The following is a 27,829-nucleotide window of genomic DNA, read 5'->3' on the forward strand; positions in this document are numbered from 1 at the left end:
CAGACTTTTTCTTCTGATTCAAGAAGTGCCAGAACTTCTGAAATGATTCTTTTAAAAAAATTGATAGGGTATGTTTAAAATAATGCCATTTGTAACGTTTCAACGCCTCATTAAACGCCGTTCGAACGGCTTTAACAATGTTTGTAGCTGATCCTCTTCTTTAGGGTGCTTAAGTTTCATTTTAGATGTAAGACGTCTCTGGTTATCCAGGGATTCGATTTTACGCACAGTGCGTAACATGTCGTTTTTCATCGTATACCATTTCTCGAGTAGCATGCTAAGCGTGCCGACGCGAAAACCACTTCAGGATTCATTAAAGAGGGGTGATACAATCCTCTCTCTCTCTCTCGTAGTTAGATAAGTTTCAACGAATTGATCGATGGGAATTATTTCATTAGCGCTATATATAATATCACATCTGTTTCGCGTTCTGATTTGACTACATGTCGCCGTGAAACGCAATATTTCGTACCAAGCAGTCCCAAAAAAGCAATATACTTTGTTGTCCTATACCAGGTCATGAACGTGAATTCTGAAATAGAAATGAAAGCTATCGTTGTTGAAGCATCTTATCTTGTTCGTGAAGGTAAAACTAAAGATACCACTGCCTTAACGTACTGGGCTTTTTTCACTCATAGTTAACTTACGATGCGATTCTGCCTAGAATTATTCAACACGAAGGAGCCTTGACAATCAATCAATCAATCAATCAATCAATCAACCAGTCAATGACGCCTCAGTAGTAAATACGTGTGAAGATGGAACACCACATACAAAGATCAATCGAGAGAAGTACTGTACAATATAACACATTTCAAAAGATTTTAGCACAAACATCAAATTGATTGATTGCTTGACTGGTATTAACGTTCCAAAATACGCAAAATCTATGGGTTATGCATGGTAGAGGGCTCCTAGTTAGTTTTCACAATCTTGGGTTACTCAATGTGCGCGCAATACTCAGTACACGAATGTGTGTGTGTTTTTTTTTTTTTTTGCCACCACGGTGGATACAAACGGCAACAGACGGCAGTGGGTGCCAATACTATCGATAAATATGTATAAGCGTTTGCACTCGTTAACACATGTTTACCGGAACGCGACCCGTTTTGAATCGAAACAGGTTATCTGGTGCTGGCACCAGCGCTGAAAATCGTCGAACTCAGAGTACCGACCAAAGTCACAGTTGGTAAGACAGTTACATTGGACTGCCTCTTTGGCCTCGAAGGGAACCATCTCTACAATGTTAAGTAGTAGAAAGACAACGAAGAATTCTACCGCTTCTCGTCGCCCAGCTCCGTGCCACCTCGAAAGCTGCGCGTGACTGCGCGTGACTCCGAATTGCAGAAGTGGGGCCGGGTAATACGACGATTCAGTTCATTCGATTCATTTCTTTCGTATCACCTTTCGCAGAAAATGACCACTCTCAGCGATGAGGACGGCGTTGTAGCGTACGGTTTAATGATAACAAGGAACAGGAGTGAACGAGCCATAAAAATGGATCGTCAAGTTGTCCCGCGTACAATAAAGCCTCATTTGTCGATGGCATGAACATTAAGCTTATTAATCAGCCCACTTCACTTCGTTCCACGTTACCTTCCTCACTTTCTGGCGCTCTTTGGCCGTGCCTGGCCCTGGCGCCATAAAAACATACATATCATCATCATCATCACCTTCCACATTACATTTATTTATTTAGGTAGTTAGATTTATCCCTCTCTGTCAATTTTTTGTCTATGTGATAACAACAACCAAAAAACCTTACGTGCAACGGAAAACACTTCTCGAAATACGAAAAGCAAACCGAAATTGCCACCTGAATTAAGTCTTGGATAACGTGGCTACTAATGATTTCACACTTTCCCTCTAGATGGCGATTTATTCATGCTCAACGCATATAAAGTCAAACATCTTTAAAACGATGTGTTTGGGGCCTCCGAAATCATTCGTTATACAGGTGAATTCGTTTTACAGGTCGCGTACCGCATCGTTCACGATAGAATCGGGATAGAATTATTCTTTCGTTATTCATTTCGTCATTCTCTTGGAGAGGCGTTCGTTGCAGAGGTGTCCGTTGTAAGGGCACTCGACTGAGTACTCTGCAGGCTACTCCTATACCGACACACTTATTTTTAATAGAGTGTAAAACTAGGCGAATTGGTTGATCTTCATGGTAAAAGCGGCGCAAGAATAACGGCAATACGAGACAGAGAAGTACACAGGACAGGCGCTGTCCTGAGTACTTTTCTGTCTCGTGTTGACGTTATTTTTGCGCTGCTTTTACTATGAACTTCTTTTTAAAGCATAAATTTTTCCTTGACTCCTTTCTCACTTTCGTGTTGGTGGTATAGCCGACCGCGTGAGAGAGAGGATAAGGAAAGGAGAGCAAGGGGAGAAGAGAGCAGCGTGCCAGAAGGTGCTTCCATTGGTGGAAGTGCACGCGTTGTCGCGTGCGCTTTTACTTATGAGAGAGGAGAGTTCGGCCAGGTGACGCAAATCTCTGTTCCCTCCAACATCACCAGGTGATATTGCCGTCGCGTGTCACGAGCGGGGGAACCCAAGAACCCACCGATTCCACCCGCAGTATTGTGGAATTTTTGTCGCGGTGCAGTCGTGCTTCGCCTTTTCCTTGGAAAGTCGGTGGCGGCGGAAGTGTTTGCTGCCGCGTTGCCTTAACCAGATAACGTTTAAGGAATCGCTGGCGGCGGTGGCTTACTCGGTGCGCCCGGCTGTGCCCGTGTATACTTAGAAGCTGTCGAGAACTCGACCGTCGAAGAGAAGCGTAGTGCTTTAAATCAGGACGCTGTAAAACATCCTTTACACCGAATTGTCAAGGAGAAAGCAGGACCTTCAGGCCCACCGAAGCTTTTCGGTGAGCTCGAGTTTGTAAGGCAAAACGCCTAGCCCGCACCTCAGCTAACGCTTAAACATTCGCGGTACACACCTGTAACCGTCCTGTGAGATTTCTTTACTTTTCTTTGGTCACGCAGAAAAGCTGCCCGCAACGCCCCGTATATTAACCGACAGAGACACCTATACCGCATCGGGGACACAGTGAAGCTGAGCTCCGTTGGAGTTCGGTCCAAGCCGTTTCCTGCGCTTGCTGTCTTCGTTAATGACCAGCTCGTGAACGATGCCAAGGCCAGGCTGGAGGCACATCCCGACGGGCTACCCACCGTCAGCTTCACATTGGAGCAAGAAAAAGCGCAAGGTGGCCACGTTAGAGTGAGATGTGAAGCTCTATTCTCGGACGCCTTTTCGGCAACGGTCGAAGAGAACACTAAATACCTAGGCCCTCGGAGGAAGGCTCAGTCAACGCCATTCGATCCTATGCTTTGTCGCTCACAATTAAGGACACGTTCGCTGTATGAAAATAGGAAACTGCTTATATCCGAGCCCTTAGGACCCGTGTAGTTTGAATCCGCACATTCAAAAACATTGCAAAGAGCTATCACAAGATCGCGTAACAAAAACCTGCACAATAAAACTATAAGTACACCTCAACGCCTGCAATGCTATGGTATTACCAAAAATCGGCCAATCCGCGCATTTTATTACACTGACTCTAGGATCGGCCTGTCTAACATTGTCTAGGCCTATTACACTGTCTAGTATCGGCTTTTGATGGTTGGTAATTCACAAATGTTTCAACCGACAAACCTACTCACAAACATTGGATGTATAATGAAATACCATGGATTTTTACACGAATCCATTTTGGCACTATACACTTGCATATATAGGAGGCAATGCGTTCGCTCAGTAATGTTACTGTCGCTACGCTTTGTACAAGCTCGCAAAAAGGCAAAAGGAAACAAGAAAAATTAAGCGAAAAGAGGTGTACAAAAGAAAAATAGAGTGTAGCAGCCCCGCTCCGGAGCGTTGCACAACTATCACTGCTTCCTAAACTAAAGCTGCCTCTCGGAATTACATATGAACGCCCCTCCCCCCTCCCCTCCCCCGTCAGCGTCTCCTCACTTCCACCATTTCTTTTTTTTTTCGCTTACGTGGATCCCGAGGAACAGAAAGGCTCGTATATGTATGCGAAAATATGCTAGAAACAAAGTGAATAATTTCTGGAAAAGGCATATATATATATATATATATATATATATATATATATATATATATATATATATATATATATATATATATATATATATATATAACATCCTTGCGAGGTACATGTCTTGATGAGCAAGTGCTCCGAAGCGACGGGCCCCCAGTGCCTTCTTAATATAGCAACCAAATAGCTAATAATTGTTTACCACTGAGGCCACGTGTACTGTACGTCTACATCCGCAAAAGCCTCGAGTCAACGCCCTAGAAGGTTATCGCGCAGTTCCACTAATTGTGTCGCTCGTACGTGAGCGAAATACGAGCACGCTTCTGCATTTGAACGCGTTTAATTGAGCCGGACGGTTTCCCCTAAGTATCACGCTCGCTACCATGCAGACAACCTTGATCCCCAATTGAACCTTCCCAAGCTTTCTGCAGCATGCCGTCTGAAAACTTTTCTGCTGAGTTACGATCTGTGTTTTCGGCGACTGCGTCCTGCATCATATCGTCCGAGACGCCATCGTGCCTCAATAGCGGAGAGAGTTTCCGCTGGTATTAAAAGGCCCTCTGGCTGGCCCACCTAGCTGCGAATTTTGAAGACAGTGCCATCATCTGCTGTATAACATGGCGGGTCCCCTTCTAGTTCACTCCGTGCACCGTGCGCGTTTGCCTTCTTCATCTTGACACCGCCATGCAAGTCAGCAGAAAACTTTTGTTTCCTTCTGGGCGGTGTTATTACGTATAGAAGCTGATTATATCACGCAATAATTAGCGAGAGCTAATCGCGTGAACCTTTTGCACTCAGCACCAGCTCAGAATGTGTAAGCTTTGCGCATTACTGAGTACACAGGAGATCACACCAAACACTCAGGAAAATTGTACAGCAGGCAAGTTGGAAACTCAACTCGTTGATACATACATACCAGAGTACTTACAACACGAGCGCAGTGTAGTCTATTCTTGTCTCGTCCTTTCGCGCCGTTTGCAAGTATTCTCGTAGATGTCTAGCAGATGTTTCGTACATTGAATCAGTGGTATAAGCAATGCATTGTTGCTGGAACTTCAACAAATGCTCCAGCATGATTTAGGAAGTCGCTTATGTTGCGGTTCGGATGAACCATAAAAGCAAGAGAATTAAGCTACCAAGTAAAGCTGCTTAGAGTCTTTCTTCTTCACCTACGTCAGGCAGCGGTATTCGCACCTTATATCTGTTTGCGTAGCCAATGTCCGCCTGAAAATTAGTCCGCAAGGAAAACTATAGGCATGTTTGTTTCTAGTACGGACTGAAAGAAATTCGCTAATCCGGATGCCATTCTACCAGCAAATACTACAGGGCTCAACAGATGTGATCACTGTTCCTTACAGGAACTACTGGGCGAGGAGGACACGTTGTACAGCGTGTCCCTTTCCAGTTCTTGTGCTATGTTCTCCACAGCGTACCGAAACTACAGGTGTTCCATATCAAAGGGATCACTGCGGACGTAAGCAATGCTTATATATATATATATATATATATATATATATATATATATATATATATATATATATATATATATATATATATATATATATATATATATATATATATATACAATTGTACCACGGAAAATGTTTCCTTGGGATGTGCTAGTATTCAAAATGTCTAACGCAATAGCCTTTGTCATTCAATTCGTATTGGATTCAACTTGGTATCCGGAATCATTAATTAGTCGTTCGAGACCGATTATTCGGGAGGATAATGGTCACAGCAGCTTTGTTCGTTTAAGCTCTAGGATCTGTTACACTTTGAATTGTCTTAACGGTGCTAAGTACAGCCATTATTATTTAAGCAACTGCAGGGTCCGATATAGCGTCGCAATAGTTTCTCACTCAGTCCTTGTCGGCGTATCGGGGGCCAAACCCAAACATGGTCGCCGGGCTGGTATTCTACGTAGCGTTGTCGAAGATTGCAGTGTCGGGTGTCGGTCCGCTGCTGGTTCTTGATGCGCAGGCGGGGAGCTGTCGGGCTTCTTCGGCGCGCTGAAAATAGGTGGCGACATCAACATTTTCTTCGGTGACGAGCGGCAGCATGGCATCGAGAGTCGTCGTCGAGTTCCTTCCGTAAACCAGCTTGAACAGCGTGATCTGTGCGGTTTCTTGCACTCTCCTGTTGTAAGCGAAGGTTACGTACGGCAGGACAGCATCCCACGTCTTGTGTTCGACGTCGACGTACATTGCTAGCATGTCTGCGAAGGTCTTGTTCAGCCGCTCCGTAAGACCATTGGTCTGCGGGTGGTAGAGAGTTGTCCTCCTGTGGCTTGCCAGGCTGTATTGCAGAATGGCTTGGGTGAGCTCTGCTATAAAGGCCATTCCTCAGTCGGTGATGAGGACTTCTGGGGTACCATGTCGCAGCAGGATGTTCTCGACGAAGAAGTTCGTCACTTCTGCTGCACTACCTTTCGGCAGAGCTTTCGTTTCGGCGAAGCGGGTGAGATACTCCATCGCCATGACAAGTCACTTGTTTCCAGATGTTGACGTCGGGAAGGGTCTCAACAAGTCCATTCCGATCTGCTGAAACGGTCTGCAAGGAAGCTCGAGCGGCTGCAGTAATCCCGCTGGCCTTGTGGGTGGTGTCTTGCTCTCGCTGACAGTCTCGGCATGTCTTGACGCAACGGGCGGCGTCGGCGGACAGGCGCGGCCAGTAACTTTTCCTGTATCCTCGACAGCGTTCGGGAGAATCTGAGGTGCCCAGCAGTCGGATCGTCATGTAGGGCGTGCAGTACTTCTGGACGCAGCGCTGAGGGGACAACAAGAGGGTAGTTGGCGCGGACTGGTGAGAATGTTTTCTTCACGAGTAGGTTGTTCTGACGCGAAAACGAAGACAATCCTCGCTTAAATGCCCTAGGGCAAAGGTCGGTATTCCTTTCCAAATACTCGGCAAGGTCTTTAACTCCGGCTCTGCTTGTTGCTGTTTAGCGAAGTGTTCCGCGCTTATTATTCCAAGGAAGGCGTCGTCGTCTTGGTCATGTTGCACGCGGCGGCAGGTCCATGGGAGCGCGAGACAGGCAGTCGGCATCAGCGTGTTTTCGTCCGGACTTGTAAATTACAGTGTTGTCATATTCTTGCAGTCTGAGGCTCCACTGTGCCAGGCGTCCTAAAGGGTCATTTAATATCGCTAGACAAAACAAGGCGTGATGGTCGCTTACGGCTTTGAACGGTCTGCCATATAGGTAAGGGGGAAATTTTTCTGTAGCCCATATGATGACAAGGCATTCCTTTTCGGTTGTAGAATAACTGTCTTTCGCTTTTGACAGCGACCGGCTAGCGTAAGCTATCACCCGTTCAAGTCCATCTTCAAGACCATAATAAAGACATCAAGGGCTGTCGGCTGGTCAAGCTGCCTGTGAGTAGCTTTTTTCCCTCCACCCTCTCATTTAATATGCATGATGGCAAATAAACTTTGTTAAACTTTAATAATTATACGTTTATTTTGCAGATAAAGAGTGTGGCATTTCTCGCCTTAAGGGCAAATTTCGCTGGGGTACTCGCCAATGGATTCTTAAGCATATGAAACCCACACAACCGAACTAGCGCTGTTTTTTGACGTGAAACGTCTTTAAAATTGGTCACAGGGGATCGCTTGATAAAGCCGCATGTAAAGAAAACATGTTATATTATTATCGCCTATATCATTGCAACCGTGATGCCCACGCGGCTTACTTTCGTATTCTAGTGCACTGCACTTCGGCATCGTGTAAATAAAAGGAGTCATTACTCGATCAAGAATGTGTGCCCTCACGCATAACGCGATCGGAGCTGAATTAGCCTCCCGCTCGGGGTTCAGACAGGCTACTACTTAGGCAGCGCGTTTGTGGATACGAACGAGAGTTGTCGCGTTTGAGGGAGCCCACCTTATCATAGAGGGTGCAAGTCATCAAATTTAAACTGGTTCTCATCAGAAAGTTATAATGCCTACAAGTGCGCAATTTGTTGCAAATATTTCAAGCTTCCTCGGCTATGGCGCCCCTGCGTTTGACATGTAGGGTCCATAAATGCCGAGAGTCGGGCCGCGAGACAGATGAATATCCAACCATTTTGACCATGGCCTAGCCTGTGCGTCTCCCTAGGGAGCGAGTGAGTCTTCTGCGCGCTGGCGCGCGAGCGGCCGCACTGGAGCTAGGCCGGATAGGCCTAGGTCGGCGCACGGTGTGGTCAAGAGCTTCCCAAAACTCTCCTGGGCCACCCCGGGCAAGTATTGGCATAAGATTGGTACCGAAATGGTCCTGACGACTTGCTTCACCCACTCGTGAAGAAACTGTCCGGATAGGGATAAAAGAACCGGCATGAGGGCCGAAAATTGGCGGATCCGACGCGAGGTGCGACTGCTCTCGACGCCGACGCCAGCGACTCTCGTAGAAGATTGAGGCCAGCGCACGAGCCCCAACCAACTACGAGTGCGGCAAGGCAGTTACGGGCGCCGCCAGTAGGGGAGTCATATATGCACCCTAGCGCCCAAACGCCCTCTGGAAAGCAAACGGCCCCACTTTTAATAGTGACACTTTAGGACCCGCAACTTCCTGTAGCACAGCTTAGGCATGTAAGCTTTTTAGTGCGTCGATAATTGTAACTAGTGTGTTTGGTTACGTCACCTCTGTACCCTAGTGCCCGCACCCCCTCTGCAGCACGTTTAGGTCATTCCACATAGCCCACTACAACTGCGTCCTTAATGCCTCCTGTCCATTATTTAGGAGGAGTATGAATAAACGCTTATTTTCGAAACAGTATCCGGGGGTAAGCCCCGGTTCTACTCTAGGTGGGAGGTCTCCTCAATACCGGAACCATCTGGCCTTCACTGCCTCCTTGGCCTTGGCGACGAGGCGTCTTAATTGTTCCAGGTTCTCGGAGACGAGCTTGGCCTCTCACGTTTCGATGAGATCTTTTGCTTTTTTGTCTGGCGTTACAGTCTTTCGTTGAAGGTGATGCGTCTGTGTTTAGGTGCCATAGACGCTCGAGGATCAGGTGCGCCAAGGTGTCCGGTGCGCCTCACATTGTGCAATGGTATCCCTGCAGTGTTAGGTAGAGCCTGTGCATAAGTATTCCGTGGGTGTGTCACCTTCTAGTCTTCTGAGTGCGGCACTTTTTTCTTGGTTGAGCTTTGGGTGAGGGGGTGGGTACACCCTGCGTTCCAGCCTGTGATGTTGAAGGATCGCTGAGTAGGTGATGGGTCCAGTCTCTCTGCCCCCGCTGACGCAGACCAGGCACGTCAAGAGTAGGAAGGGTTGGCCCGGCAGGTGTGACCTCGTGCCGCGGCGGGTGCCGCTTCGTTCCCCTCTAACCCCTTGTGCCCAGGAACTCATGTCACGCAGGTGTAGGTGATCGGAGTGCTTCGGTGTTTCAACAGCTTTAGTGCTTCTGTCAAGGTTTTGTGCGCGGACTGTGGCAGACGGGAGCTCTCTGCCCTGAGAATCTACGACGCTCTGGCCGTAAGGGTTTCTTTGCGGGTATTTGACTGATATTGCCTGTGTCTTCGCCTTAGGGCATCAGACTTGTCTTCTTTCCTTGTGGTATGTGGAGTTCATGTTGCGTGGATTTGGTGCTATGCAAAGGGATTCGCGGATGTTTGGAGGGATTCTTTCTTTTCGGTCCGTGGTGGCTATTAAGGTTTCACCTCAACTCAGCCGTGGCAGCACTGATCTTCCGGTGAGCGTGTGCTTCAATCGCCCTAATTGACTGGTTTTATGAGCTTCAGCTAGTTCTTGCCAGGTCGCCCATCTTGAGAAGTCTCGTAGTCGAAGCCGTAGGTGGTAGGCCCAGGGTGATTCTGATGACTTTGCGTACTTGAATGCTAAGTTTTTCTACCTCTGCATACTTCAGCACGAGGTAGGGCGTTCCGTATGTTATACGACTAATGAGGAGTGCTTGCATCACGCGTAGAGTCTTTTTTCTTTAAGTGCGCTCCTATGGCTTCCAACTCTCCTAACGAGATGCGTGAGCTGTGATAGCTTTCGCTGTAGTCGCAGGAGGGTGGCCGCCCCGGACCCGTCTTTGTGGATGTGTAGCACTGGAACTCGTAGGTTTTTCATTTTTGGGATGGGCGTTCTATTGAGGATAACGCTGGGATCGGGTTCATCGTAGCCGGGTGGTCTGACTCTCGTTCTTGACAAGAGGACGTGGTAGTCCGAATTCTCGGGAGCACAGCGGATGCCGGTTTTTTGCAAGTAGCTCTCGATGGTATCTACTGCTTCCTGTAGGCGTGTTTCTTGCGTTCCGGTGTTTGAGGCCCTTGTCCATAACATGATATGATCTGCATAAAAAGCTTGTCGTAAGTCTGGTATGTCGTCGAGGGGACAGGGTAGTTTGATCATGGCAACGTTGAAGAGCAATGTCGATATGACTGAACCCTGCGCGGTGCCTTTGCTCGGTAGTCGGAAGCTGTCGCTGCGCAGTGTTCATTATATATGTGGTTTTTGTTTTTTTGTCCTCATCCAGGCAAGGCTTTTTTGATGAAGCTGCTCGATCTGATCAACAAGACAGCGCGCAAGAACCAATCCTGCTGTCAAGGATGGATGCAGCATCGAAACTTAGAATGCTTGCATATGATGCCTTACAATCATTGTGGAACACACCTAGTTTCCAGCACACACGCCTACATAGACTGGACCCCTGTCTGCAACTTGATCCTCCACCTGGATTAACCTGACCCGAGACAGCAGTATTTTGCCGACTGTGGTTTGGCATCGCATTTACGAAGTCGTTTGCATTCCGCATCGGATGGGAGGATAGGGCTGCGTGTGACCACTGCTGCGACGAGGAAACTATCGAACACGTTCTTTGTCATTGTCCCCGTTACAGCGCACACATGCAGTCACTCGCGACTGCGTTGGCGCGTCTTGAAGACAGGCCACTTTCGGAGCAGACAATCCTGGAACGCCTACCTATACAGTCGTCACGCCACAGAACCGTCAAGGCGCTTTTGAAATTTTTACGTTGGAGTTACCTATTAGAGAGACTCTAGTTCTCACGGACGTTGCCAACCCCCTCTATTTTTTGTGCCTTTGCTTTTTTTCTCCGCTATTCTTTCCGCCTTTCATTTCCCGTTGCCTTTGCCCTAATGCAGGATAGCAAGCCAGAATCTTCTCCGGTTAACCTCCCTGCCTTTCCCACCCATTTATATTTCTCTTTTTCCTGAACAAGTGAGTTAGAGATGCATGTCGAAGTCATGAGCTGTAAATAATAGCTGATTCCTGTTCAGGAAATTAGCTGTAGTCAATACCAATTCCTAAGTTGTGGCAGGCCCTGCCGTAAAGATGTCGATCTTGTAATTCTTTCATTTCTTTTTTCTCTCGGGTAAATACAGTCTAACATCAGTTTAACGAAACCAAGCTCTACGAAATATGGACGATCAGGAAATGCCCTGTGTTCTTTTTTGTTTGCTTTTTCTCTCCGCTGTTCTTCCGTCTTTCATTTCCCCTTACCCTTCCCCCAGGCCAGGGAAGCAAACCAGAATCTTATCCGATTAACCTCCCTGCCTTTGCCCCATCTCGTCTATCTATCTATCTCTCTCTGTAAAGAAAGAAAAACTGTCTCAGCGTGGCTCAGCCACTCGAGCTACTCACGCCGGTGAGCGACTAGGATTTAAGCGCACGCTCTCTTTCCTCTCCTTCTACAAATGAAGTTGACCTGATGAAACCAAGGAACGTCCTTGGTACTGCGCGTTCTGAACATTTCTTTTGTTTCATTTTTCGTCGGCTACATCTGCGTCTACGCGTCCCAAGAAACATGGACGCTGATAAACCCATGCGGCGCGCGGGTCTCAAAATAAGTCTCAAGTGACGGAAAAGTTGATCCACTCGAGTTTCACGCCAACGAAAGCCGACTTCGTGGCGGCGCGTGATTAACGATGACCCCGGGTGACACGTGACTTCCTGCGTGTGTATCTATCTCACGTTGCCTCGCTGAACAAGCTCCCGAACAGATTTAGAATCAGTGGAGTTTCGAGGTACACGCTGAGATTGTTCGCCGTGTCGTTCGGCCACGAGCACGCCCTTTCGCAAAAATCCAGCGCAAGACAGGCGTGCCACCCGCATTCGGTCGCCGATGGAGGCCTTGCTCTTGTCAATTTTTGCATGTACGTATCACACACGGCCTTGTCTCTTCAATCAGTTATAGCGCATATATATGTATATATATATATATATATATATATATATATATATATATATATATATAAAGAGAGAGAGAGAGAATGCGAGCTTCAGTGCGCGGAAATATCGCGTAACCATATATGTCCTCTTACGCCGACCCAATGGCCCCAATTGTCTGCTTGCTTGGGCCACTAAGTATGTGTTCCTAGTCGTAGTGCCGTCGTGGTTATTCTATCGTCGTCATTCCAGCTTCATGATCTTACTGCCGAGATGTCATCGTTGCCACGCCTTCCACACCGACCCAGTGGCCTAAGTTGTCTAATAACTGGGGCGACTAAATTTGGGCTCGCGATCGTGATGTCGTTTTGGTCGTTGCATCGTCGTCATTCCGACTTTCTCGGCCTACTGTCGTCATGCCGTCGTCGTCAGGCCATCGTTGTCATACAGAAGTCATGCATTCCTTGTAACACCGCCATTGTGGTGCCGCAGTGATCGCCCAAGCGTCGTCATTCCAACTTCGCGATCTGACTTTCGTCATGCGGTCGTCGTCACGACTTCTACTCCAACCCAGTAGTCCAAGTTGTCTAATAGCTTGTCGCCCTACGTATGTGCTCATGGTAGTGACCCCTTCGTGATCATTGCGTCGTCGTCATTCCAGCTTTGTCATCCCACTCTCGTCATGCCTTGGTCATTGCGCCATCGTCGTCACACGGTGGTCGTCATGTCATCGTCGCCACGCTGCTGTTTTATTGCTGTTGTCACTTCAGTGACGTCATCCCATTGTCGTCATGCCGCCATTGTCGTTCCGTCGACGTCAATTGTTCTTCGTCATTCAGTTTCAGTTTCAGTTCATTATTCTTTAAATACAATAAGTTGGTAAGATACAATATACACCCGAGTGTCCCAAAGTCAAAGACTGCAACGGAACCCTCCGTTAATAATAACAATGTAGAAAACAAAGCTGGCTGTATTCAGCTGTAATTATACTGTCGTCATTTATTAATGCTCATGACGCCCTTGTCAAGCCGTCATCGTCAGACAGTTGCTATCACGCATTCGTTGTCAGACCGTCGTCGTCATGCCGTCGTGGTCACACCAGCTTCGTCATTCTACTCTCGCCAGGCCATCGTCGTCAAGCCATTGTCTTCTCACAGGTTTTATGATACAGTCATTGTTACGCCATTGTCATCATACATTCACCCGCCATGGTTGCTCAGTGGCTATTGTGTTGGGCTGCTGAGCACGAGGTCGCGGGATCGAATCCCGGCCACGGCGGCCGCATTTCGATGGGGGCGAAATGCGAAAAACACCCGTGTACTTAGATTTAGGTGCACGTTAAAGAACCCCAGGTGGTCGAAATTTCCGGAGTCCTCCACTACGGCGTGCTTCATAATCAGAAAGTGGTTTTGGCACGTAAAACCCCATAATTTAATTTAATTTAAATGTCATCATACACTCCTTGTGATCCCATTGTCCTTATACCGTTGTCATGCTATCGTTGTCATAAAGGCGTCGTCAAGAATTCGTTGTCATACCATCGTCGTGATGCAGAGGCGGTCATTACCTCATCGTCACTGTAACTTGACACCCGACTCCCGTCATGTCATCGTCGTGAGCTATCGTCGCCACACGGTCGTCGTCATACAATTCTCATCTTTCCATCGTCATCACTGTGCCATTTCACCAACTTCATCATTTCAGTAACGTCATCCCATCGTCGTCATCTCGTCGTCGTCATACCACCTCAGCCGGTACATCGACGTCATTCCTTGTTCGTCATTCTATCGTCATCATGCTGTCGTCATTCGATTGCGATGTTTTGCTGGCGATGAACTTGAAGACGTGAATAATAGATGTGAGCTTCTTCCTTAAGTGGACAACATGAGGGCTCCAAGTGAGGTCCCGGTCTACAATGACGCCCAAAAACCGGTGATTTCTCTTGTATGGAAATGAAAAGAATCGTTACAATAATACGGTGAAAGATTTACGGTCTCATCAAAGAATATAACTCGGAGCATGAAGTCACGCTTCCCTGGTTGCTACACAAAAATCGATAGAACAGAAGGCAATAAATAACTTGAACAGGTATCAACTTTCGGAAAATTTGGCACACGTATTTGAAGGTATATAGTATTTAAATAAATGATTGTTACGGCCCGTTTCATTAGTGCATTACAGTATAACATATGTGTTTTCTGTTCCCTTATGTTTATATGTCGCAGGGAAATGCGATAGTTTGCAGCATACTGGACAAAAGAGCAGTACCTCTTATTTCCCTGCACCGTAGACGAAGGTAAATTCTGAAAGCCAACTGGAAAACTACCGCTGTTGAAACGTTTAAGTTGGTTCGTGAAGATCTAACTGAAACTGCCGCTGCCTAAAGGACAGGACCATTTTCCCTGGTAGTTCAATCGAAATATTCAACGTGAAAGGGCCTTGATAAGCTCAACAACAAAAGTTGTCAGCACACTATTGCAGTTGAGACGGCCCCTGCGACACAAATGTTGCAAGGAATCAACCACTGTATCTTTCTTAATAATATAAAATGCGTGTATAACCGAAGTGTACGCAATAGGATGTTTAATTTTCAAAGACGGATTGGGGTCATTCTGTTGAAGAGCTTTTAACGCAAGTGGCAGTTGATTGATTGATTGATTGATTGATTGATTGATTGATTGATTGATTGATTGATTGATTGATTGATTGATTTTAACCTCCTAAGGCAGAACAGAGTCTGTGGGAGGCTCCATAGTTGGTTCTGCACTAATTTTCACTACCAGGGGTTTCTTAACGTGCACCCAATGCCCGCTGCACGAGCGTCCTTACTTATTCATTTTTTCGCCTCACGCCTACGTCATAACAAAGTCACTGCGGCAAGGGATCGAGCCCGCGATTTCGTGCTCATGAGCAGAACGCCCTGGTTACTCAACCACCGCTGCGGGCACAAACGACAGCCAACGGCAACACTATATAGGCACTAATGCGGCCGATAAAGCCATGTCGGCATTTTCTCTCGTTAACTCATGCTCATAGTAACTTGACCACGTTGTCAATTCAAACAGGTTCACTTGTGCTGGCACCAGCGCTGAAAAACGTCGAACTGAGAGTTCCGACCAGTGTCACAGTTGGTGAGACAGTGACGTTGGACTGCCTCTTTGACCTCGAAGGACACAATCTCTATGATGTTAGGTGGTATAAGGACAACGAGGAATTCTACCGCTTCTCACCCAGCTCCGTGCCACCCGGAAAGTTGTTCCCCGTCCAAGGCATAACCATTAACGTAAGTACCGGATCTAGCACGCTACTTTCCGAACGACTACGCTTGACTCCGGATCACAGAAGTGGGGCCGGGTAATGCGACGATTCAGTTTATTTGATTATGTTCTTTCGTATCACCTTTCACGCCGAACGGCCAATCTCGGCGAAGAAGGTGGCGTTGCAACATACGAGCTGATAATGAAGGAATTAAAAAGGTTAATGACGTGAACAGGCGGGAAAAAATTTGAACGAAGCCAGCGGTAAGGCGCGAAAGGCAGAATAGGTAAGAGGAGGAGGAAAACTTCACCGACGATTACGATTATGAGCGCAGCTCTATACGTGTTTACATTTCGCGACATATTGGCTGGCGCGAACAATCTGTCTCGTGCGGCACGTTGCGAACGGAGCGAAGTGTGATGAGACTGCCTCGCTAATTGGGAGATCGCGAGAGGCAGCGCATGTGTGACGCGTGGGTGCGATTCACAGCAGCTGCCGCAGACAAACTTCGGCTCATGTAGCGCTTTGTTTCTATACAGACGACGCGCGGACCTCTGGCGACATTCTTTCAATAGATGAAGCGCCAACAGTGACGGCACCCTAGGAAGGAACAAAGACAGGACAAGGCGCTACTTGCAACTGTTTATTGAAGTCAAAGGTGGCTGATTATATAGCCATGGGAAGAGGGGGAGGAAAAAAAGAGGAACACTGAGATGTCTGTTATGTTGTGAGATGTCTGGCGATATCTCATAACCATCATCGCCACAAAGCCCGTCTTGCACGGCTGTACGCTTTTCTTCTCGCGCTTTCGCCATACCCTCCTCTTCCGCTTTCCACCCTATGGTTCCGCTGCATCCTCCTGCGATTTCCTCCTCGCGCTCTCTTCTCTATCACCGTCTTTTATCGACCGCTGCGCTGCGCTCTCGCTTTCGTCCTTCGCTGTGTTTGTTTGCTCGGTTACGAGGAACAATGCCGACGCTCGCCGCAGGAAGGGACGCGTAAAGCTGCGCTATAAAATAACATCGTTAAGTTATCTGAACCCCGCGTGCAGAAAGCGTCACTTATCGAGGGCGAGAACTGTTCTAGCTTTGTAGACAACCGGCTTCGTTTTTAGATGTTGCGACGTTCTTAAACGTCCCCCCCCCCTCCTAGGTGCCGTATAGGAGCGTTAATTCCCGCCCACTGGAATGCGACCGCCGTAGCCGGGAATAAAAGTCACAACCTCGTGTTCAGCAACAAAATGACATAGCCACTGAGCCAGTTCGGCAGAGTTGGAAGGAGCGGCTCAACATATATTATAATTATACATAAACTGTTGTGTTATTACAGACGTTCCTTCAAACTTGCGAAACGTACAAAAGATTCCCATTGACTCATTCGCTAGTTCACAGCACCAGAAATGGTGGGTCGAGGGTCTGCCTTTATTCGCCCGCACCACTTTACAGTTTTTTTCTAAGTTGAAAATGTCCCCATTGGCGTTCTTCGTGCTCGCTGGACTACCTGTGGTCTAGTATTTAACACTTTCCATCGCAGCTTGCTCATGAAATGGTTCAAATCTTGTAGGGAGCGTTGACGTGCCCTGTGTCACAACGTTATGTCCAAAAAAATAAACATTATGGAGTTTTACGTGGTAAAACCACAGTCTGATTATGAGATACGCCGCAGTGGAGGACTCCTCCAGAACAGTTTGGACCACCTGGGGCTCTTCAACATGCACCTAAATCTAAGTACACGGGTGTTCTCGCATTTCGCCTCCATCGAAATGCAGCCGCCCAGATTTTATCTCTCCGTACTTCGTGCTAGTAGCTCAACAGCATAACTACTAAGCAACCACAGTGGGTATCCCTATCGGGAGAATCGCCTCTAGAGGCAACGCGATTATGTGAGCTTTCGAACAAGTCGTGAAAATTTTGCCTTGTGCGACGGGTTCTACATTCATTTAATCTTACATTTATTCTCTTATCTTTACATTTTTACAATTTAATTACAATTTAATCTTTACATTTAATTACTGGCAGCAGTCTAGGAAAGGCACATGTCACGCTGCAGGGATCCAGCAGATCGACTGCAGGAGGTTAGTGAGCCATTGCAACGCATTATTAGCTGGCACCTCCCAACCGAAGTCATATATATTTCAACCCAACTGTAATATATATGAAACAACGGTTATCGCTGGAACTCCACGCCATGAGGGATCAGAGTAGCATCCCAAAGGGTCACAAACACGTGTTTCAGTGTAGCTGCCAAAGCTTTGCGTTGTTGAACCATTGCACCGAACTTTATTGTCGTAGTTCCCATTTTTTTGACATAATTAATCAAATTAATTTTATTCGGTATTGCGCGATGCCAACCAATATCAATTTTTCAGGTCACGAAAAATGGCAATTCATCAGTAACATTAGAAAACGTAGGTCCCTCTGCATCTGGACAGTACCAATGCGTAGTATCCTTCAACGCGACGTCGGTCAGCATGGTTGCAGATGCCAGATATCTTCTGGTGGCGGGTAAGTGAAAAATTATACTGTCGATCGTTCCCAGCAAATGCGCCTTTGCTTTTCAACACCTCTGTACACAGCAATCTGCGTAGGTAGACCTGGTGCCGCAACTCTGTCAGCAGCTTTTACATTGCTGCATATCCTTAGTCGACTAGCCTCATTGATCGTGAGATGTGCACCCCAGGTAGTCAACAAACCTAGTGCACTCTCCCTCTTTTCTTGTAATCCCCTTATCTTCCTTATCACTGTGAAGGGAGGGTAGGAAAACGGGCGCTTGTTCGGTTGACCTCCTTGCCATTCCTTTCCTTTATATATAGTCTTAAGGAACACTAAAGTTTACAGTTATTACCATGCTTAATTAATTAAATTCTCGCGTTTTACTTTCCACAACCAGGATCTGATCATGAGGCGCGCCGTAGTGGGAGATTCCGGGTTAATTTTGACCATCAGGGGTTCTTTAACGCGCCCCCAATGCACGATACAGGGACGTTCTTTTTTTTTTCTTTTGCCTCCACAAAAATGCGGCCGCCGAGGCCCCTGATTCGAACGCGCAATGCAACGCCAAACAACGCAACGCCAAATAGCGCAACGCCAAACAGTGCCACGCCAAACAGTCACTATGCCCACAACGGGGGTTATTAAATAAAAGGAGGCAGGTGGTTGGCTAGCGAAGACCAATGTACCTAGCGCTGAGCTACGTAAAATAATTGAAAGCAAGACAATTAAATGCACTGTACTTAACTGAAAGGTGCAGTCTAAAAGGCGTCCTAACTGTGCATGCCTTGCTATGAGCAGAGACTGCTGCGTATACCTAGCCTGAGCACGACGCCATTGTTCATGTTGACGTTGCTGTTCCCGTCGCCGCTCATAGTTTTCACGCTGCTCTTCAAGCGTTTTAACTATGCGTGGCCTTTCCCATCGCGCAATCACAACACAAATCAATTGCTAGGCGAATTCTTCTTTTAGATATAAAAGTGTAGTGACGTCACTTCCTGCTTCATATGCTACAGTTTCCACTTCCCGGCAACTGCAGCTTATGCAATCGTAATATCTACAGGGAAAACCATGCTGTAAACCCCACGTGCTTCGCATTGTTCGAACGCGCCTTAGCATCTACCATGTGGTCATAACACTTGTTTTGTGCTCTTCTTTATTCAAACGAGTATTCGACTGTGTCTTGCATGCGTAATTTCACTTTGGATAGGCACTTTTCGATTCAATTCGTGGAATGGTTTTCTGTAGACTTTTCCGTCAACGGAGACGAAGAAATTCCGGATCAATCATACACAACTTCGCTGTAAAAGTTAAAACTCGGAATTTCAGGCGTGTGCCCGCATTTACATTCACATCATGTCCACTACGTGGACACTTACAGAATACCGAGCCCCCTACCCCCCCCCCCCCCCCGCACCCCTACATCAGGCTATGGTCATGTGAAGTGGTTTTTCTCTTGACTATCAAATGTTATGGCTCATTGTAGAATGATAGACCCCGTCATTCTTTTGCATTCTCCCTCCTGCTAAAGTGTACACGCTTTCATACCACTTCGAATAAACTTCATTTCACTAAATCGCCGAGCAGCGTTATTGAAGCGAAGCTACTACTTCGACCTAAGAACGTCACCGCCTTGCTTTTAATTATATATCTGTGCTGCAGATGGCATCATGGGTGATACTGAATCCTCCTTCTTGCATAACCGTGTAGTACATATCGCAAATCCGGTTGAGCCACAAAGTTTGTTCGAAATGGTAATCACAAATGCGCCCGTTCAGTGCCACTGGGATCCCCTCGACGCCTGCAAGTTGTGGATACAACTAGCAGGAGTGTGACGTTGATATGGGATGCACCTGAGGAGGGCAATGACGTCATCACAAGCTACACAGTCCAGCACAAGGAGCATGAATGTATGTTACCGGCCTCTCTATTACTCTCTTATCGATATATATGCGCGTGCGTGCATGCGTGCGTGCATGCGTTCTCAAATTCTAGAAAACCTAGACTACATGCCCCTAAATGCTACCTAGTTATTCTCTTTTTGTGTTTGCTTGTGTGTTAGTTCTGTTCTCAGTGAATTATTGTAGACAGTCTTAGGTAAAATTGTCCCCGCTACTTTCTTTCTGTTATACAAGACAAGAATAATAAGTGACTATATTAATTACAAGGCAAACAAAGTTTGTTTTTCTTGTGCCTGTCAAACAGTCAGTTTTGGAATGCGGGAATTGACGTTGCATATGCGATTACATTAACATTTCTCTTGTTTTTTTTTCCTTTTTTGATATAGCCGAATATAACGCTTCCTAGATGAAGAAAAAAAATGTGTCGTGATCAAGGGATTAAACTCGTACTTGGGTTTTCCATTTCTTTCTCGGAGAAATATCGAAATAATTTCTTCACGAGATAGACTTTCATTTTCTTATTCACCCCCCTTGCTGCTCAAGTGGAAGCAATGTACCTGCTGAGTTATCGCGGTATTATAGAAAATACCAGCACTGCACACTCAGGGTACCCCCACTTAAAAGACGCTTAAGGTTCAGGAGGCAATTGTCAGAGACTGCAATTTCAGCCTTGTAATGACTGGTAAGTAAGCCACGTCCTACCCATCCATGTTTACCTCCCTCACTAAAATGTGGATGCGCAGCAAATTGGAACTTCGATACGGTCAACCTCACCGCACCAGGGAAGGTGCCAAGGGCCGTCGTAAGTGACCTCAAACCATTCACGACGTACGACTTCAGGGTTTTCGCCGAGAGCGCCCTGGGTAGCAGCAACGCCAGCGACCCTGTCAAGGCGATCACTTCCGGAGAAGGTATATGCGTGGCCAAATTTCGGGAGCTAACAAGATAGGGCACTGGTAGGGACAAATTACTAAGGTGCAGAGTTACCCGTTTTCTTTTTAAAAAACTTTTATAACGAACCTTTCTTGCCCTCTTCCTGCAGTTTAGAGGTATAATTTAACGGCTATTGACTGCGCAGGTGCACAACGGCGCCTAAACGCCGTGATTCCACAAGTCATAAAAATCATGCCACAAGACTCCAGTACTCGCATTAGAAGGCTGAACAGACAGCCAAGTGGACAGTGGCTTTCTTAAGAGGAAGCTTTAGCTCGGGCCCAACTCCGACGCGGCCTATTCAAATACATGTAAAAACGCAAAATACGTTTTTCTGAGATTACCCCTGGACCAATTTTAATGAAATTTGTTGCAGTTGAGAGAGAAAGTTTAATTCTAGTGACTGTTGGAAACTGGATATTAATTGAGGGCTTGAATTTTGTTAAAAAGCTTTTCAAAAATTCTGAAGTTTGAAAAGAATAGAAGCACGAAGTTTACAAACTAGTAGCTCTGCATCAAGAACAGATATCGCGGTTCTGTAAACGGCATCCATTAGATCATTCAAAGCAGACAAATTTGATATGTCATTTTACATCTTACGTGAAATTGTTACATTGTTTACGAGGGTTCTGCAAAAGTTGTAATTACATATCAAAACATTTTTTGAGATTCATGAGTAAGATGCCAAATTTGTCCGCTTTAGATGTGCTATCAGATACAATTCACAGAATTGTGTTATAATATTTTCTTGCTGAGTTACGGAGTTGTAAACTTGATAGTGTCGTTTTCTGAAAATTTACAATTTTTGCCAATTTTTAATAAACAATTGACAAGCTAAATCGGGAATTCGAAACTAACAGTCACTAGATTTTAAGTTTTTCTTTTAAATGCAACAAACCTCGTCAAACTTGGTGCAGTGGTTGCCGAGAAAACGAATTCTCCTTTTACATGTATTTAGATAGAAGCACCCGACCTAAAGCTTCCTCTTAAATCTCGTTCTAATTCTGACGAAGCCGTCCGTCCGTCCGTCCGTCCGTCCGTCCGTCCGTCCGTCCGTCCGTCCGTCCGTCCGTTCGTTCGTTCGTTCGTTCGTTCGTTCGTTCGTTCGTTCGCTCGCTCGCTCGCTCGCTCGCTCTTTCGTTCGTTCGTTCGTTCGTTCGTTCGTTCGTTCGATCGTTCGTTCGTTCGTTCGTTCGTTCGCTCGCTCGTTCGTTCGTTCGTTCGTTCGTTCGTTCGTTCGTTCGTTCGTTCGTTCGTCCGTTCGTTCGTTCATTCGTTCGTTCGTTCGTTCGTTCGTTCGTTCGTTCGTTCGTTCGTTCGTTCGTTCGTTCGTTCGTTCGTTCGTTCGTTCGTTCGTTCGTTCGTTCGTTCGTTCGTTCGTTCGTTGAAAATCATCGTGGATAGTTTCCGGCCATATTTTTTAATTAGCGCCCATTAGGAAACAAGGCTGCCGAACGCTGTTGAAACCAGCAGCGGGAGTAAGAGATTTGCTTGCTGCCTAGGGAGCCTTGGTACACTTTGAGTTGCAAGTGCACTTGGGAGCTCGAACGTGCGACTTGCGTAGGTTTTCTAACAATCTGAGTAAAACTAACTCGTGGTCTCCAATAACGAGTCGCAAAGCTGACCTTGCGCATGAGCCTCAAATGACAGAACCGAGCACAACGTGCCGCAATGAGCCGCGCCTTTCCCACTGTCATTCCCATCCGAGAGCCGAAGACAAGCAGTCAAATTATAGACACCCACTCCTATTCATGTTGTAGCATCGTTTTGTATATGCACATAATGGTAACTGTTTTTTTTTTTTACTGTATCACATATTTTAAGAGGCTACATTTTCTTTATTTGTCTTCATAGCACCCGGCGGTCGACCAATGGATGTTTCTGCACAAGCGTTAGACGCGCAGTCGGCGAAGGTGACGTGGAAGGTGAGAACACAATATAACTGGTTCAGCTATAAATTTTGTTAGTAATAACTCGGGCCGTCAAGCGATGAATGGCTTACAGTGCCACAAGCTCTGCATTTCTTCCATAGTCACAAGAAGTACAGTTCTCTCAACTAACAACCATGGCGCTGTGGGCGCCGTCAGGCCCCTATATATAAACGGTATCACTTGTTACAACGCAAGCGTAATATTACTTTATTCAAAACAAGCGAACACATTTTGGAAGCTGGTGATGATATAGGTCTAGGCGAGGTGTGCTTTACAGAGGACAAATATCTGCAACCCAACGAGCTTGCAAAATAATCGAACACTTAGTCAAACCCGGAAATTGTAGAACACCTACGGTAACACGATGAGCCAAATTTCTGAGAAGAAAGATGCCCAAGATCGTAAGTCTTGTATAGGCAACTCCAAACTAAACCCCGTATTCTAGAATGGTTTGCCGATTTGGCACTCCACCCTTAGCACCGGTTTCGTAGACTCAATTCTCGCGGTTCGGATCAGGAATCGGCATAAGCCAGTATCGGACTGCGTTTACATGCAACCCGTAATGCAGGTCAAGCGAGGGAATGCCACCTTCACAGTAAGGCTGACTCAGACCACTCCGATGCTCCCTCGGCCTGACCAGCTCGCGTTTCCATGAATCCGACTATCAAAGTACGGCCCAACAAATCGACTGTTTCAACTTTGCAATGACCATGTCAACGTATTTTTTCACTCCAAATAGGTGACAGCAGCCTCGCCATTCCACCCAAGTGATCACTGCTTTTATGAGACTCCGCGGAGGTTCATAAGTTCATAATGTACTTGAGCGAAGGAGTTTTTCCCAATCAACTCCTCGTCCCGAAAATCACCAAAGAGCATTACTAAAGAGCAGCGACCGGTTTAGGTGAAGGGCAGCGCTGCCCTGCATTCGGTCGAACGGAGTTGAGTTTTCCGGTTGAAACCCGTTTGTGAATACGGAGCTTCGCAGCAACCGTAACGCTTCATCGTCGCAGCCTCCGAGCAAGGATCTACGTTTCGGCACCATCCTAGGCTACTACATAGGCTACCGGCCTGTGGCAGCATCGCCCGGTCCATTCCTGTACAATTTAATCGACGCTGGGGACCAAGAGAGCGAGGAATGCTTGTTGATGGCACTGTTGCCGTCCACACGCTACGGCGTCATCGTTCAGGCGTTCAATGGCCACGGTGCTGGACCCCTGTCCGATGAGGTTACCTTTGAGACGCTTAGCAGTGGTAAGTGTCGAACATACGCATTTCCATTCCCCGTCTAGATGTATAGTGACAGGGACGGTTAGAGGGGAAGGGAATTGTGCCGATCCTGTGCGCTGTGGGAATCGCTGTTATGGGAAGCATTTTGAAGGTACCTGGCTATCCAGCATAGGTTGGGGTTCCGCAAAGCGATATCAGATGGACCAACGTGTTTGTGTATACTGACTAGTTGTGTGTGCGGGTCGCGAGCGTACGTGTGTGGGACGGTAGCTGCAAGACGACGAACGCGTTGAAGACGATCGTATGGCAACGACGCCACAATCCCTACGCCGGCCGTTCGACGAGAGATTACGACATGACAATTTTTGGCTTCTGCATGGGTCGTGGACAAGGGTATAAGTGAGATAAACACGGATCAGGGAGTACGTGCTACACAATCGTACGTACCTATGGCTGTGTCATGGAGCGTATTCTTAAACACCGATAGCATCTGCAGTCGGGAGAAGAAACAGTAAAAATTTGGAAGACGCTTAAGCTTCGCCTTTAAGAGTGGAACGCGATGGCATCATAACGAAAAACTGCGCGAGAATGACGTAGACGAGATAGAGACAGACGACAAACACGGGCGGTACTCGCAACTAACAGTTTATTTCCAAAGGAGCAGTATAAGAAATATACACGGAAAGGATAACAGACAACCTCTCACTCAAGTGTGCAAGAAAAAAAAACGAACGTAATATAGATGTGACAACATAGATGTGCAATCGTGGCAGAGAGAGATCAGGGATAGTGGCACAATGGCTAGAGCACCAGGTTGCTGCGCTGGACATCAGAGGTTTGATTCCTGCGTCGTTCACACATTACTTCTTTGTAGAGAATTGAGCCGAAGTAGGAACCTACATGCCTCAAAGTGCCAAGAATGAGCCAAAGAATGTTTTCCATGGGCACAAGTGATGGAAATCGTAGGAGCGAAATCGTGATACGCGGCGATGCCATGCAGGGAATAGTCAGACGACGAAACTGGTGGACCCTTCCCATATTTGCAGTGCGGGGGAGGTCGGCAGTTATCTATACACCAGGATACGAACGACCATGAGGCTACATCACGATCTTTCCATCTCGCGCTCGTACGCCTGGTCCGTTAAGGAAACGAAACCTAATGCTTTCCAAACAGCTACTGTTTCCTGGTCTACCTTCGAGTGTGAAGAGTGGCAACGGCTCAGTACACTACTCTTGCTTTCATCTTGTTACCTAGAGCACCGCGTATCACAATTTTGCCGCTACAGTCACCGTTCACTTGAGACAACTTTTTTCCCGTCGCCACTGTAAGCTCTAGACAGGGTAACTATTTTAGTGGTGCGGAATTCAAGAACGTCCGTGTGCCGTGATTGGAGTGCAAATTAAAGTACGCCAGGTAGTCAAACTTTATCCGGAGCCCTCCACTTCCGCATCACGCATAACCTACTGTGCTCCTTCGGGACGGTAAAGCTCATGACTTAATTTTATAACTTTTATAGAGATTCACATTCCGGCAGTTGTAGATAATCACCACTTTTTTTAGCCTAAATTATAGTAACATCCACACGTGGTTCAATATTTTGATTATCTAACTCTTACTTAGCTCAATCTAATCGAAATTAGCGTCTCACGTTGGGTCACAGGTTACAGTGGCTATTCCTTGATACGAAATGGATTAACAGGTTCTTACGTATCCGAAATCGGGTCATCGTGATTGTACATACGTTAGTTATAAGCGACAGCTGTTGCAGGCTATTTGCCGACACGAAATAATGTCATATGGGCACTTAATGTATCCGAAATCGGTCTTTCACGTTGGTGCACAGGTCACAGCGACAGCAGTTGTGGGGCTACTGACATGACACGAGATGGCGTAACAGGCGTTCAACGTATGCGAAATCATCTCTTCGTGGCGGTGCATTGTGCTTACAGCGATAGCTGTTGTGCTCTGTACCCTGACTGCAAATGAAGCAATACGCGCTCACTGTATCCAAAATCAGCCAGGGTGCAGCGACAACTCTTATGGCCACCTCCCTGCCCCGTACTTGTGCATTTGGGCGTTGAACACAACACAAACCGGCCACCAAAGTTTGCTCGCAGGTGTTGTTGTGACAACAGGTTCGCCTCAATGAATCAGATTGCCATCACGCCGTCATATTCGTTCATCACAGATTTTCTGTACATAGTACATGAGGATACATGAGGGTATACGAAATGCGCCGCAACAATCGCTAGGAATGTAACTTATATTCATACAAGAATGCAGGCGGTTTTCTCACAATTCTATTTTGCCACATGCTTCCATTTACATGTGTAATAAAACGCGAATGTACCAACGTCTGATGAAAAGCCTTTGTTTCGTTGCTTTTGTTTCATTTTTTGCAGTCCCTCCGACTCCTCCAGAGCTGAAAGTTGTCAGCACGTCGACCACATCGGTGTCGTTGGAATGGAAACGGCCTGCCGGCGATTTCAACCCTGTGGAAGGTATAAACCACTGCTGCTTAAAAGTTACGATATAAATATAAATCTCCAGAACTGATGCTTTGAAATTCGCTCGCACTGGTAGCATGTGGCACCCAAGGTCTTTCCCGTTGCTAGTAAAACATATTTTATATAAACGGTACCACCACCTACAATAGGCAAAAAAAAAAGTGGAATTTCCCGTGGCATTCAATTTGCGGAAGAAATGGCTATCTTAGTTTTTATCTTCGACCAACCGTGCTATTCGAAAGGCCACAAGAATGGCTCGTGTCCTGCATTCGAAGACGCTCTGTGACACTTTTCATCACGGCAGCCCTTTTTCTTAACCCCTGGCCCAATCTACATGTGGTCCAGATACCATGTATAAAGGAGTAGGGTACCTTGTGTACTACGATACCAATCCTTATCATGGATCTGGTTTCTGGGTTCCGTCAAGCTGCAAATAGAGATTCTCGCTCTGAAAAGTATTTCAAGAATGTTTGAATTCAATCCTATCATTGAACCTTTCTATCACTGCTCGTGGCGCAGGTTCAGTCATGCAAAATTGCACTGAGCCAGTTCTACATTTTGGTTGATGCAGCTGCCGATGTGTTTTGTTCTCCCAGGGGGCTATTCTCAACATTTACGAATTCCGCCACCTTATCTTTTGCTGATTGGCTCAAAACAGCAAACATAGCGGTATTCAACAACCTTTCGAAACAGCGCCCTGGTTCAGGTAGACCTGCTATCTCTGGTTTTTATGTTCGTTGACTTGAAATCGAAGGTCTTGAACTGGACTTGGACTCAAAGGCCTTGACAAACTTGGGGAGTTTCAGAGAGTGAACTACACGGAGTGTACCACGGCGAAACGCAAACAGGGTTGGGTGTTGCAGTACTAGCCTAAAAACCATGCAGTGTAAGACGTTCAAGGGAAGCTGGCAAAGAGTCCCTGAAATTGACGCAATGTACGCAAGCGATTTGCATACTCAAGCATTGGCTGTGACCGGCGCAGGCTCACACGTGCTCTACATGAAAGCGGGAAGCTGTAACGAGTGGGCCGAGACGCACGTGCGGGGCAACCGGCGCTCGCTCACGATTGACAAACTGAAGTGTGGCTCCACCTACCGGTTCGCCATCCGCGCCTACAACGACGCCGGCACCGGCAACGTCAGCGACGCCATTATCGTCAAGACCAAGGGCGCCCGTGAGAGAACACCCACTTTCTTTCTTTATGCGGATGCATTTTTAGCCCCCGTAACCGTAGCATAACTCCTTCCCGTAGCTCTTTTCGTTGCCAACTGCTACGAGGAAAGAAAGGAAACTGTCTTGATGACGGTGCTATCAATACAATCCCGTTTTTTTTTTTCGTTCTTTTTAAAGGAGGGGGTGGGGGGGGGGGGGGGGGGGAAGGGCAGCGCCTTATTTGCGGCGGC

At 46.8% G+C, this 27,829-nt stretch overlaps 1 protein-coding gene across 1 annotated transcript in view; it reads left to right on the top strand.

Moving 5' to 3' along the window:
- The first annotated feature begins 3,133 nt into the window (after window positions 1-3,133).
- The window catches only part of LOC126536631 (uncharacterized), a 101,820-nt gene continuing 77,124 nt past the window's right edge, over window positions 3,134-27,829 (top strand). Inside the window, exons 1-7 of the mRNA XM_072287593.1 lie at window positions 3,134-3,225; window positions 15,216-15,462; window positions 17,869-17,941; window positions 22,615-22,685; window positions 23,702-23,942; window positions 26,322-26,420; window positions 27,409-27,600. Coding sequence (XP_072143694.1) covers window positions 3,134-3,225; window positions 15,216-15,462; window positions 17,869-17,941; window positions 22,615-22,685; window positions 23,702-23,942; window positions 26,322-26,420; window positions 27,409-27,600 — 1,015 coding nt within the window. The remainder of the gene's footprint in view (window positions 3,226-15,215; window positions 15,463-17,868; window positions 17,942-22,614; window positions 22,686-23,701; window positions 23,943-26,321; window positions 26,421-27,408; window positions 27,601-27,829) is intronic.

This window comes from Dermacentor andersoni, chromosome 4, assembly GCF_023375885.2.
Source record: "Dermacentor andersoni chromosome 4, qqDerAnde1_hic_scaffold, whole genome shotgun sequence".
Classification (NCBI taxonomy): domain Eukaryota; kingdom Metazoa; phylum Arthropoda; class Arachnida; order Ixodida; family Ixodidae; genus Dermacentor; species Dermacentor andersoni.